Source organism: Euleptes europaea, chromosome 9 (assembly GCF_029931775.1).
Source record: "Euleptes europaea isolate rEulEur1 chromosome 9, rEulEur1.hap1, whole genome shotgun sequence".
Lineage (NCBI taxonomy): Eukaryota > Metazoa > Chordata > Lepidosauria > Squamata > Sphaerodactylidae > Euleptes > Euleptes europaea.
Genome location: NC_079320.1, coordinates 84,449,107 through 84,463,586, shown reverse-complemented (window position 1 = coordinate 84,463,586; position 14,480 = coordinate 84,449,107). Strand labels below are relative to the sequence as shown.

The following is a 14,480-nucleotide window of genomic DNA, read 5'->3' as shown; positions in this document are numbered from 1 at the left end:
TCCTTTAACTGGAGATGCCAGAGACTGAACCTGGGTCCATCAGCTTGCAAGGTGTGGGCTCTACCACTGCTCCCCAAATTACTTAGCAGCCCATGATGTCATTAGGTATGTCTTCTACAACTGTGCATAAATTGGACTTTATACTATTAACAGGTGCTGATGATGAATCTATACTGGAGCTTTTTCTTTCTGAAAGAAAGGCTATCAGAAAAATACTTGCAACCCAATCTTGAGTGTATTTACTTAGGAATAAGGGCCCTGTGGCGCAGAGTGGTAAGCTGCAGTACTGCAGTCCCAAGCTCTGCTCATGACCTGAGTTCGATCCCAACGGAAGTCGGTTTCAGGTAGCCGGCTCAAGGTTGACTCAGCCTTCCATCCTTCCGAGGTCGGTAAAATGAGTACCCAGCTTGCTGGGGGTAAAGGGAAGATGACTGGGGAAGGCCCTGGCAAACCACCCCGTAAACAAAGTCTGCCTAGGAAACGTCAGGATGTGACGTCATCCCATGGGTCAGGAATGACCTGGTGCTTTGCACAGGGGACTTTTACCTTTTTAAGGGCCAATTAGTTAACTTACAAGTGGGGGCCTGCGAAACTCATGGGGGGGGGAATGCCATTTTCCCCTCTTGTGGAAGGAATCCCATCACCTCCTCACAGGGGGGAATTCCCTTGCTGGGCCTGGATCTCTGCAGCAGGAACGACCACTGCTGCCACAGACAGACAGCCCCAGCAGTCCCCAGAACAACTTGAGGCTTCCCCCAGACAAGCCCAATTCTCTGCAGTGGGGACAGCTGCCGCCGCAAAAAGCCAAGTCCGAACATCCCCGGAGCAGCATGAGGCCTCCTCCCTTCACAGGGAAGGAAATCCTCTGGCCAGGCCCAGCTCTCTTCAGCAATGCCCCTCACGGGGGTGGGGGGTGGGGAGTCCCTGGCTGGGCCCGGCTTTCTGCAGTGACAGCCACCATCATTTTGAAAGTGCGTTGTCTGCGCATGCACACTCTTTAAAAAATCAGGGGGGTTTAAACCTGTTATGTTTTGTTTTAATTCAGATTTTTTGCAGACCCAGGGGGTCCCCCAAGTCTGCAGAAAAATGTATTGGGGGAAGTGTGTATCCTAACTACAGATTTAAGTAACCACAGGCAGGGGCACATTTGGGAATTAGATATATAAATTCCTGAAAAAAGCCAGGATCCAAGCAGTGCCAAGGGACTTATACTAGTCCAGTGGAATTTCTGGTTTTTTTCTTTAAACAGCTGGCACCCACAATATATCACAAAAAAACTGCTTTGTAAACACTCGTTTATTCAAAAAGGGGTTTGATTTCCTTGTAGCAAGAGAGGGCATGTTTAAAAATAGCAATTCTAAAATAATAAGGCTTCTTTTAACTCATGGAATTCCTTAAAAGGCTCTTTGAATCTTGATTTATGTGTACATAAGATGGCAGCCTTATTGGCAGCTTCCCATTTAGGAAAGTGGTGCTCCTGCATAGTACATGAGGAGGCTGACATGGAAAGGTTCTCAGACTTCGGTATGGGAAATTCTGGCCATAAACAAATAATAGGTGTGTTGCATGAAGGGAACAACAAACCTTAGCTTTTTGATAGGCAGCTGTATCCCTCCCTGTTTTCAGTCCAGGCTAGCTCCTGCTAATTTGGCCTCGAGCTAGGATTTTGAACGGATCAAAAGTTGCTAGGGGCTGCCCAAACTAGGTACCCAAGCCTAGCTGCTGCTGCTCTGGGGTAGCCAGCCTGCTGGTGGGGAAGAGTAATTGCAGGGCAGGAGTGTGGACATCCTACGAGGCAGCTGCTGCTCCAGTCAGAGGAAAGTTTAAATTAATGAAGTTGGCATGAGAGAGATCCAGATGAAGAACAGATGTGCACCATTGCCCCCTGGTATTTTTTTGGGTTCAAATTTATTAAACCCGGAAATTTTCAAAAATCTGAAAATGATTTGACTGTTTTGAATAATCAAAAATTTTCAGGTTTAATAAACCCAAACCTCTCTCCCCTGCCGTCTCCAATTTCGGGGGCAGCAGGGGATAATGATCTAAGTGCCAATCCACCGACCTGCTTTTTCAGCTCCCTTTTATTGTCACCATTTTTTTTTTTTTTTACCAAACCCCCAACCCCTGAAAAATACCAAAATGTTGTTGGGTCCCCCCCCCCCCAGTGTGGGACACCCCTAGTCACATACAGGTTCCGTATGGATAGCACAACCAAACTATTTGTTTGTGATGGGAATAAATTGTTTAATCATAGTGTGTGTTTCTTCCAGCCACCCCCCTCATGCAGCAGGCTAAGGAAGGTCTACAAAAAAATCCAATTGTTGTGACATATGAATAGCAACACATAAACAAAAGACTAGTTTTTTTTCCAGGTTGGCTATCAGAAAAAAGAAGAGAAAAAAGAATCTTACATTTGCATTCAAGTATAGTTGTGTCCAGTAATATACAAGTTTCAGTGTATAGCAATTTTTAGAGGATTATCTTACATTCAGGTGTATTCTTTTGAGTAAAAATAGTAATTTTCTTTCCCTGTAACTGAGATTCTTAACCACAATTTGAAAGCCTTCGACAATAATTTGATTCTGGTTAAAAATCCTAGCTACTAAAAAAGAAATTACCCTCCATTTGTTAAGGTGCCTGCGATCAGACATCATGACTGCTTGGAGTTTGAGTAAGACTCCCATCTTCAGACTCTGCTCCCCATAAGATGGAAGGGAAGAGTGGGGAGAAAGCGCACAGGCTGGCCTGTTAACCAGGTTCATGCGCACCCAAATGGACTCCAGATCTTTTGCCTGAATTGAGCCAAAGTGTTTGCAAACAACTGCAGGAAAACATTAATCCAAATATAGCTCTGATGCTTATCAAATTTTGATAATTTTGGCTGTTTGGTCATATCATTCACAGCAATCAAAGAGTGCTTCCGCAAGAGTAAAGAGAGTGAAAGAATTTTCTCACTAGGATCTACAAAGCAAGCCGGCTTCAAGCTTCTGGTTTGAGCAGAATCTTGATTATATTCTGACTTTGAGGGCAATTTGTAGTTAAGCCAAACAATACATCAGAGAGATGTGAGCCTGGAGTATCAATCCCTGAAGAATCTCTCTGACTTGATTTAACAGTAGTAGATGATGATTACAATGAACTACCAAAGATTTATGCTGTGCATAACCTACCTTGATATAATTCCCACTCAACTCAACTGGTGATACTTCTGATTAAGTATGCATTTATCATGCTGTGTAAGTATTCTGATCTAGGTCTAAAACTATCAATACAATGTACTATGTGTCCTCATATAAACACGAAACTAATTTACAAACCCTTGGTTAAACAGCATGCACACATTGGGCATAATATCTATAATGTACATTTAGATTACAATTTGATCATAAAATTTTAATGAAATACAATAGATTCATTGTTTGTGCACCTCTGTTATTTTTTTCCCCAGTGCCCAGGATGTTTGTGCTGTTGTACGTGACCAGCTTTGCTTTCTATACAAGCGGACAGTCTCTTCACAGCCAGGTTAAAGGAGAAAATTATTCTTCAAGATACATTTGTAGCATACCGGGATTGCCAGGTCCTGCAGGTCCCATTGGAGTTAGTGGAACACCTGGACCTCATGGCCGTATTGGGATCCCAGGACGGGATGGGAGAGACGGCAGGAAAGGAGAAAAGGGTGAGAAGGGAAATACAGGTACTGAATATTCTTTCCTTTAAAAATATAAACCACAAAACGTGTCCTGTTCCAAATTACACCTTCCACATCTCTGATCTGTGGTCTATATAAAGCTGTACCTGGAGCTCCACAGTTGCTGTAATGTAGCAGTTAAGAGAAGGAGCTGTGTGCGTGTAAAGTGCCATCAGGTCACAGCTGACTTACCGCAACCTAATAGGGTTTTCAAGGCAAGAGACTAACAGAGGTGGTTTGCCATTGCCTTCCTCTGTGTGTAGCAAAAAGCTAAAGGACACATGGGGTGAAGTGACATCCCAACGTTTACTAGGCAGACTATGTTTACGGGGTGGTTTGCCAGTGCCTTCCCCAGTCGTCTACACTTTAGCCCCAGCAAGCTGGGTACTCATTTTACCGACCTCGGAAGGATGGAAGGCTGAGTCAACCTTGAGCCGACTACCTGAAACTGACTCCCGTTGGGATTGAACTCAGGTCGTGAGCAGAGCTTTTGAATGCAGTACTGCAGTTTACCACTCTGTGCTACGGGGCTCTTGGTGTATAGCAAACCCTGGTATATTTTGGTAGTCTCCCATCCAAGTACTAGTCAGGACCAACCCTGTTTAGCTTCTGAGATCGGATGAGATCAGGCTAGCCTGGCCCATCCAAGTCAGGGCAAGAACTGGAGCTACAGGTGAAGAAAAGGCTGGTTCAAATCTCGCTAGGTAGGCTTGCGCAAGCCACGCGTTGTCTTTGTCTCAAGACATCATTGGCAATATTGGCATAATGCCAGCCTTCATTGTAGTAATGATGGTAACTAGGGTTGCCAAGTCCTCCCTGGCTACCAGCAGGGGATGGGGGGATAGGGTTGGCAGATCCAGGTCGGGAAATTCCTGGAGATTTGGAGCCTGAGGAGGAAAGGGACTTAAGATGAGTACAATGCCATATAGTCCACCCTCCAAAGCATCCATTTTCTCCAGGGGAACTAATCTCTGTAGTCTGGAGATGAGCTGTAATTCTAGGGGATCCCCAGGTCCCACCTGGATGCTGGCATCTCTAATGGCAACAATAATTTCTATGAAGCACTGTGAACACTTTAAAATGTGCTGTGCTGTGCAATAGTATAATATATATTACAGATTATTATTACAACACCCCCTAGAGAGGTTCCGACAGAGAGCGGGACCAGACAGATACTATGTAGAATGAGACAGAAAAAGTACAAGGAAGGAAAGGAGTTAATATTAAACTGGAATCCTTTCTACAGGGAAATCAGGGGTGGTTTGTTAACAGACTATGTGATATTCTATTTTATTTAACAAAATGCCTCCCAAACACTTCAAAGTTCTTGTGTTGAAAATAATTGTGAGCCAAAAAAAACACAACCACCAAACCCACTTCCTTGGGAAAAGAAAACACACCCACATTCATTTCCCAAGAGTGGCTTTCAGTTTTTGCTTTGTACATCTGAAATGAAATAATATTTCATCCAATTCACCAATCAAATCTGAGTATACAGCATCCTTTACAAATATCCAGATTGCAGTGCCCACCCTTTGAGAATTGGCTGCAAATATTTTAAACTACATTTGACTCAGTTTCATTTTACTGTGCTTAACTTTGTTAGAATTTTTTTTTTTAATGGATTTGGTTCAATGTAGTCACATTGCATTTGGTTGCTCAGCAAATAATTTTAAAAAATCACAAGCCTACAGGACAAAAATTCATACTGCATATTGTGGTTGGCCCATGCCCAGAAATGCTGGGGGGAGGGAACAGGAACCATCAGACATTTGTCTGACCCTCCACCACTTTCACCATTGTATATTCTCTCAAGATTGCTTCTCATTATGAACTTCCCAAGAGATGCCCCCATATGAGCTGACTCCCGACTGGTGCAGTTAGATATTCTCCTGCCATTTAATTATCTCCTCATTTCTTTTGCACGTTTGCCCCACTCTTTCTCTAAGAAACTCAGGGCTCCATACATGTTTCTTCCTTCCTACATTTTATCCTCTCAACCGTCCTTTGAGGTAGGTTAGGCTAGGAGAGCGCAACTGGTCCAAAGTAGGGCTGTGCACATCAGTAAATCTGACCCAAAAATAAACCAGAAAATCACCATTTCGGAAAACCCCACTTGAATCAGCTGAGCCGAATAGGCAATTCCCGGTTTGGCTGGGAAGGGGGGCATTTTTGGTGGTAGAGTCCCCAAATTCGCAGAATTGCTTGAAGGGACTCTCCTTGCATGACCCCCAAAGTTTGGTGAAGATTGGGTAAGAGAATTTGCAAAGTTTGCAATATTTCTCCATGGGGGGCGACCCCTTCAGAGCCCATAAAATCAGACCCCCTTACCCAATTTTACCCCAATTACCCAATGTTCTCCAACCTTCGGGGGTCATGCAAGGAGTCCCTTCAAGCTATGCTGCGAGTTTGGGGACTCTACCTCCAAAAATCCTCCCCCCAGTAGCATTTTAAAAGTACTACTTGTCAGTAATGGCTGCCCGTCTGCTTCCTTCCCCATGGTTGACTGCAAGGTTGCATTTCATGGGAAACTGAGTTCTTAAGGGAGGGAGGAAGCCGCCATTACAAGTGTGGGAAAACTCAGTTTCCCATGATTAACAGCAACCTTGCAATTGACCATGAGGAAGGAAGCAGATGGGCACCATTACTGACAAGTCTAAAAAGGTAAGTACTTTTAAAATTCTCCTGGGGGGGAATTTTGGAGGAAGAGCCCCCAAATTCACAGCATAGCTTTAAGGGACTCTCATAGTACGACCCCCAAAGTTTGGTGAAGATTGGGTAAGGGGGTCTGATTTTATGGGGTCTGGAAGGGGTCACCCTCCTCCATAGAGAAATATTGCAAATGCTTCCAGTAAACCTGGTAATAAGCCAAATTCCCATATTTACAGGTGTGGGTATTCGGCTTATTTCAGGTTTAGGGGGGGAAAATCGGGCCAAATAAACCCGAACCTGAAATTTACCAGATTTATTTTATTTTATTTTTTGCACAACCCTAGTCCAAAGTCACCCAGCAAGCTTCATGGATTTGAACCTGGGTTTCCCTTGTCTAACACCAGGCACTTGGGCCTCTTTCCCATGCTTTACTATCCACCTCATCAGGATATTGTGATGAGGCTCTTTAAAATAAATGTTTGGCCCCAAAACTAACAGTCTCCATGACCTTTCTACCTCAACCCTTAAAAATTAGGGTTGCCAACCTCCTGGTGGTGGCTGGAGCTCTCTTGGGATTATAACTGTTTCCCAGACAATAAAGACATGTTCACCTGAGGAATTGTCCAATTTAGAAGGTGGTCTCTATGGCATTATAACCCACTGAAGTCCCTCCCCTCCATAAACCCCACACTCCTCAGGCTCTACCCCCCAAATCTCCAGGTATTTCCCACCTGGAGCTGGCAACCCAATTAATAGCAGGAGATCTCCAGCTACTATTTGGTGGTTGGCAACCCTATAGATACCTAATCATCTCCCAGTTGATTCTTAGGGATTTTTCAGGTCATTAAAGGATCTTCTAAAACTTCTTGGGCAGTAGGGTTGCCAACCTCCAAGTGGGGCCTGGAGAACTCCCCGAATTACAACTAGGGTTGCCAACCTCCAGGTACTAGCTGGAGATCTCCTGCTATTACAACTAATCTCCAGCTGATAGAGATCAATTCACCTGGAGAAAATGGCCACGTTGGCCATTTGACTCGATGGCATTGAAGTCCTTCCCCTCCCCAAACCCCTCCCTCCTCAGGCTCTGCCCCAAAAATCTCCAGGTAATTCACAACCCAGAGCTGACAGCCCTAATTACAACTGATCTCCGGATGACCTCAGCTGGTCGGCGGGCAACCAGGTGGATTGGTGGGGGTATGCCTGCCACCACCTGGCACTTGGCAACCCTACACTGAGGTAACTCCTCCTCCCCAAACTCTGCCTTCCCCAGGTTTTACCCCCAAATCTCCAGGAATTTCCCAACCCAGGGCTGACAACCCTAGGCAAAAGCCAGAGAGCCCCAGCAAGAATTCCTCTCATCACTTTGTAAGACAGGTAGATTGGCCATTACTATTTATTTTTTGTTTTTATATGCTGGGGATCCCCATTTGGATTTCAAATTTTTCATAGACCCACAAGCACTTACCTCCTTCCTCCCCAGTAACCACCAGTCCTTTTTTGAAGTGTGTGTCAAGCTGTGTGCCTTGCCCATGAAGGCCTCTGTCCTAGAGTAACCCTTACCAGGACAGACTTTAAAATACAATTTAAGAGAAACCTTTGTATTGTCAATGGCCTTCGAAGAACAAGTCTCAGAAGGTTGCCAATTGTATAGGACCACAATAATAACCTACTTTTTTTTTTTAAGGTTTCAGAGGAAAGACAGGTCCAGTAGGAAAACCTGGAGAGAAAGGAGATCAAGGGGAGTCTGGTAAAAAAGGACCTCCAGGATTGGGGGGTGCTAAAGGTGATGTGGGTTCTTTGGGTCCAGCAGGCCCAAAAGGAGATAGAGGAGAACGAGGAGAGCCTGGTGTGCCAGGAGTGTGTAAGTGTGGGAAAATAGTCCTGAAATCTGCCTTTTCTGTTGGGATCACCACAAGTTACCCAGAGGAACAATTACCGATCATCTTCAATAAAGTCCTCTTCAACGAAGGGGGCCATTACAACCCTTCGAACGGGAAGTTCGTATGTGCCATCCCAGGGATCTATTACTTCTCTTATGACATCACTTTGGCCAATAAACATCTTGCAATTGGTTTGGTTCATAATGGAAAGTTCCGGATAAAGACGTTTGATGCGAACACAGGAAACCACGACGTAGCTTCTGGGTCAACAGTGATGTACCTTGAGCCAGAGGATGAGGTATGGCTTGAGATTTTCTACACTGATCAAAATGGCCTGTTTGCTGATCCCACATGGGCAGATAGTTTGTTTTCAGGATTCCTCTTGTACGTCGACACGGACTATCACGATGCCCTTTCAGATGATGATGAACTGTGATAGTTGAGATGTCTAAAGAGCATCTCAAAGTGAACACAAGACAGTGAATGGGATCTGATCTGCAATGTCACCAAGAAAAATCAATAGATGACTTATTTTGGGATTTTGTTGGTGCCACCAAGACACCCAAAGTTGAAAACTAATTTTCAAGCATATGTGCATCCACGGGTCTTTTTACCAAACAGGAGGTTCATCCAACCAAAATGTATATAATTGCCCTGTAGAAAACTATCTTTATAATAATATTTAAACAAAAAGTATAATAATGTACATGTAGTTTTATATAAATATGTTGAATTATAATATTGTGCCACGAATAGTGTGGGCTTAGAGATATTGCTAGAAAATTAAATATGAATTATTTTATTGGTAAATATCCTTATAATTCAAGAGAGGTAAGAAAGGACAGGAAAGAAGAAATGCGAATATATGTGAATATGTTTATACCACAGATACCTCTCTGAAATAATTGATCTCAGCTGCAATGTGGAAATGTGTGCAGGCAGACTTTCATCCCCACACCACATTTAAGTCTGAAACTCAGGCCAGTTCACACATGACAAAAGAGCTCATATGCATCCTGGTTCCTGTTGACTAGACATGGTCTGGGAGTTCTGTACTTGGCACTTAACTCACAGATGTAGGTAGGCTCCATTTTGATTGGTACCATGGTGTTGTGGGGCTTGGTGTCTCTCGGCTCACCAGTAGCATGGCCGGATGCAACAGGCGGAGCAGGGTCTATGACTCCATTCCAAAGAAAACAACACATGACCTTGGCTCACAGTTCAACTTGCACCATTATTAGCACTGCATGGCTGTGGTTACTGCTGCCCAGCCTATGCGACAGAGAGGCAATTCCTGCTTCCTCTGCCAGCCACCCCCACAAGTGCTACACCACGGCTTTTAATGCTGGCCCCAGTAGCTGGCCCCTCCCCATGAGCCTCACTCCCAAGTTTCCTTGGGTCCACACTAGTCCCCTCATTCCTAGGTTCATGCCCTCTCCACCTAGTGCCACCAATGCCATTATCCATCCTTGCTCTCATGTGCATGTCAGGCCAGACTGATGATGGGATGTCCTGTCCTGTCAACTCCTGGTAGGGTCTCCCACTCCATGTGCTAAGGAGATAATCTGGCCAGCGACCCCAAGGGCCCTGCCCCATGTCGGCCCTCCTGGTCCTTCTGCCATACACAGACTGTGGGGGGAGTAGAGGCTAAACATCCTCTCTGTCATTTTCACAAACTGAAATGGCCATTGGGTGCCACTATTTGCCCCATTGTGGAAACTTATGTGTGTAGCCCTTCACTACCCATGTAGCCCACAATGGAGCAAATAATGGCTTCCTGGGGCTGGTCCTGGTTAGGAAAATGGTTTCAGTTCCCCCTTCTGCACACACTGTGCTCCTGATGTGAATTGGACCCTCATGTGCCAGGTAATTACATTCCAGCACAGAACTCCCCGAACACATCTGGCCAGTAGGACAGGGTGTGGAGTGGGGTGGGGACACACACAGACTTTGTAATGTGTGACTTCGTCATGTACCAGAGGAGTGTCATAAGCAGCTCTTCAGGGAAAGAAAGCCAACTGTGAGCATATAAGCTCTTGTATTTGCATAAAGGGCATTGTTTGATTGCAACCATCCCAAAATATCAATGACTACAGTTGTTGGCTATTTCTACTGTTCCATTTCTTTTACAACGGAGAGATGTCAGTTGCAATAGGAAACATACCTGCTTTGACTCTTGCCACAGGAGACTTTGGGAGTATCTCTGCTACAACCATATTACCACTTTTACAACAGTCAAAGCTAATCCTACAGAATCCTGGGAGTTGTGGTTCTGGTAAGCTACTAAGAATACTTTGTTTCAGACCCCTTGCCTAGAGACTTCTCTCCTACCGGGCTGCATTCATTTGACAGGAGGGAATAACTGTTAAACCAGTTTAAGTCTTTGGTATTTCCCTATTGTGGGAGGAGCAGCCAATAGGTTGTATCCAAAAGTCATTTTCCACCAGCAGAAGGCATAGTGGTTTTCACCCCTTCCCTCTGCAGACTCTCATGTTCCACACACAAATACTCTGTACCTGAGGGCCACCATGAGGACGTCACCACCATTTCAAAGTGATTTTTGAAAATTATTCAATAATTATTCAATTATTTTTGAAATTATTCAAGATCTTCTATTCCTTGGCTCCATCATCAACCAAAAGAGAGACTGCAAACAAAAAATAAGAAGGAGATTGAGACTAGGAAGGGCAGTCATGAAGGAGCTAGAAAAGATTCTTAAGTGCAAGGATGTGTCACTAGCAACCAAGTATTCCCCATTACTTACTTTCTTTAATGATGCTGCTCAAATTACCAATAGGTCGTAAGCAGGACCACATGAAAGCACAATGACCAAAATATTTAATATCTAATATATTCCCCTTATCTTTTAAAATAGGCAGCCTTTACCATCTCCGATTTAATTGTTATTAAAAAATGTCAGGAAGGGTGATAGGATTACTATGTATGGGTGTGAAAGTTGGACAATGAAGAAAGCTGACCAGAAGAAAGAAGATTCCTTTGAAATGTGGTGTTGGAGGAGAGTTTTATGGATACTGTGGGCTGCCAAAAAGTCTCTGCCTATAGCCCTTCCCCAAAAACCAAAGCTAATTAAAGACACGCTTAGCGTTTTATCAAATATCTTCACAAAAACGAGCTCAACCTTGCCAAGGCAGCTAACCTAGGACAAGACAAAAGAGACCCAAATCAGGTGGTCAGAATAAATAAACAAAAAATAATAATAAAAGAAGACACAGTGCTTTGGGGAGTGCAGCAAAAAACCAACACGCAGATAACCAGAAAAGCAGAGCTGTAATCAAAAAGAACACCAAATAAAAATGGAGCAGAGTGCCAAGCAGGGCAGGTAAGCTCCACTCAAAAGTAATAACAATTAAATAAAATGAATTGATAAATAATAAAACACAATATGCATCCTGCAATTATAAAGCAGAGAAGAAGGCTCTGTACCTATACTCCCGGAAACCAAAGCTAATTAAGGCACACTCAGCTTCTAATCAAGTAAATGCTGCGAAAAACTAAAAAAAAATCTTTGCAAAAAAATCTCAAGGCTGCTGAGGCAGCTATCTTGAGCCAGAACAAAAAAGACCCAAATCAGCTGGCCCAAAATAAAATAAGAAAAAGAAATAATAATAAAAAGGCACAACTGTCTGAAGAACACAGCAAAACACCACCAGTGGGTTCTAGATCCAATCAAGCCTGATCTTTACCTAGAAGCTAAAACAACTAAGCCAAGACTATTGTACTTTGGTCACATTATGAGAAGAGAAGAGTCACTGGAAAAGACAATAATGCTAGGAAAAGTTGAAGGCAGCAGGAAAAGAGGAAGACCCAACATGAGATGGATTGACATTATAAAGGAAGCCACAGCCCTCAGTTTTCAAGACCTGAGCAGGACTAATGATAGGGCATTTTGGAGGATATTAATTCAAAGGGTCGCCATTCCCATAAGTTGGAAACGACTTGACAGCACTTCACACACACACACACTCAGGGAGATCAGGCCTGCAGCATAGTGCTCTTGTTCCCTACCCCGCACCCCCGTGCCTTTTCAAGTGACAAAACAGCTGCTGTGCTGGGGGGACAAAAGCTCTTAATCCTGCCGTGCTGTGGGCCCAGTTAGTATATGGCTCTTACAGCATTTTAAAATCACTTTTAAATGGTGATGGCGCCCTTGCGGTGGCCACCAGGACATCACCATGTCTAGTTTGGCTTTGAGGGTCACTTAGGGTTGCCAGGTCCCTCTTTGCTACTGGCGGGAGATTTTTGGGGTGGAGCCTGAGGAGAGGGGAGGGACTTTAATGCCATAGAGTCCAATTGCCAAAGCGGCCATTTTCTCCAGGGGAAATGATCTCTATCGGCTGGAGATCAGTTGTAATAGCAGATCTCCAGCTAGTACCTGGAGGTTGGCAACCCTAAGGTTCCTTGTTGCCCAGGAGCAGCATTGGGGAGGGCTCAATGGGCTTCAGGAAGAGGGGGATTCTACGGAACTGTCCCCCTCTTCCACTGGAGGAAGTGACTTAATAACAACAGGAAATGACCTTTGGAGTCATCCAAATGTTTTAAAGATCAGAGTGATAATGAGCTATCCTGACATAACTGGCTCGTTTGGAATAGAGAAGATGTGGCTGAGGGATAGTTGAGCCTTCCTCTACCTTTCCCCCCATACCCTCTAGTTGCTTTCCTGCAGCCCAGGATTCTGGACTACGTAGCCCTGACCAATGCAAAGCTGCCTTATTATACTGTCAGTCCAGAGGTTTAGCTACGTCAGTCATGTCTGCTCTGCAGCAGTTCTTTCGGTAGAGTTGCTAGTGTCTATTATGCCTGTGTCATAATATTAATTTCCAATCAATATAACACAGTGGGAGGTTGATAGTTCAAAGCAGTTGTTTATTGAGCCCAATATACATACCGGATAAAACTGCCCTAATGCGCAGGACAGTCTTCACACTCAAACAAAGGATTGCAACCCCAATTATAACTTCTGGTTAGGGATGTTCCAATTACGTTGACTCACTAGACATTGGTTGCCTACCTTACTTTAATTAACACAGTATATAGAGATTGGTAGAAGCTGTCTCTAAGCAAGCACTTGGTCTTGTGATTCACATTCCTAATAGTGAAGGTAAGACACTGTTTTTCTTTACTGGGGAAAGCCTGTACCAGGCAATGTGTTCTGTTGGCCTCTTATAGTTATGGATGCCAACCCCAAAGTTTCCATGTGTGGGTAGAATATATCTGCCTGATGCTATGCTCTATTCTTGAGCATAGCACCTCATGAACCTATGAATGTTTATACACATGAAAGAATATATGTTTTCCCATAAATGAAGTTTATAGGCACTGCATTCCCCCCTTAACTTGAACCTTTAAATTCTTTTAAATAAAAGCACGTGACGTGTGGGCAAGGATTAAATGAGTTCTTTGGATAGGGGACACAAAACCATTGAGTTTCCTAATGCTTGTGTGTTGGCTTATTGCAACCATGTGTGAGCTTTGGAGGACAGCTTGAACAAGTGGCATATAGCAAAGAATACAAGAAAACAGAAACATGATCATACATACAGCACAAACAAGGAAAACCAACGTTTTCTTTTGCCAAGCCTTTTCAGGAAGATCATTTCACTAGGTTAAGTTTCATGCAGTTTTTTCCTTTGTAGCACCTAATAGAACACCCAGAGAATAACAATTTATACAATAAAAACATATGTTTTGAAACAAGAACATCATTAAACACTTGCACCGCTAATATTGTCCATTGTCCATTTAGAGTATTAAACCGAATGTCACACAAAATATCTTTAAGTCCAAATCTGTCCTGATTATGATGAGTAGAAAACCCTTGCTGTTAATGTCCCCACGATCTCTTTAGTGCACCTGTTCTGATTCAGTTTAATAGTCACTTATTGGTAACACGAGGCTGGTAGGCACAGAACTTTGTCATGTATATAATTAATGTCTTGATGTGTAGTCTGAAAGATGGAGATGTGTAGGCAAAGTCCATGTTAAAAGCAAACACCATTGTTATTGTGGTTTCACAAACCTGTTGAACATCAAAGCTGGATCCCTTTGTAACTGTTGGAGTCAGTGTCAATTGCTTTTTGAAATCATATTAGAACCACTTAGGAAGGCCATTATTCAGAGGGGTTGTGTTTCCTTTTTGCAGAACACAATGATGGTTTTAGGCCTGAGATGTTTATCGTTGATTCCACATCAGGCATCTGGGGTACTTTTTCCAGTGATTAGCATGTTTTTACGCCATCTTT

At 43.6% G+C, this 14,480-nt stretch overlaps 1 protein-coding gene across 1 annotated transcript; it reads left to right on the top strand.

The window, feature by feature from the left end:
• Positions 1–3,456: 3,456 nt before the first annotated feature.
• On the top strand, positions 3,457–8,656 carry C1QTNF7 (C1q and TNF related 7). Its single transcript, XM_056855148.1, has 2 exons — positions 3,457–3,694; positions 8,025–8,656. The coding sequence occupies exons 1-2, from the start codon at positions 3,457–3,459 to the stop codon at positions 8,654–8,656; spliced, it is 870 nt and encodes a 289-aa protein (XP_056711126.1).
• The last annotated feature ends 5,824 nt before the right edge of the window (positions 8,657–14,480 follow it).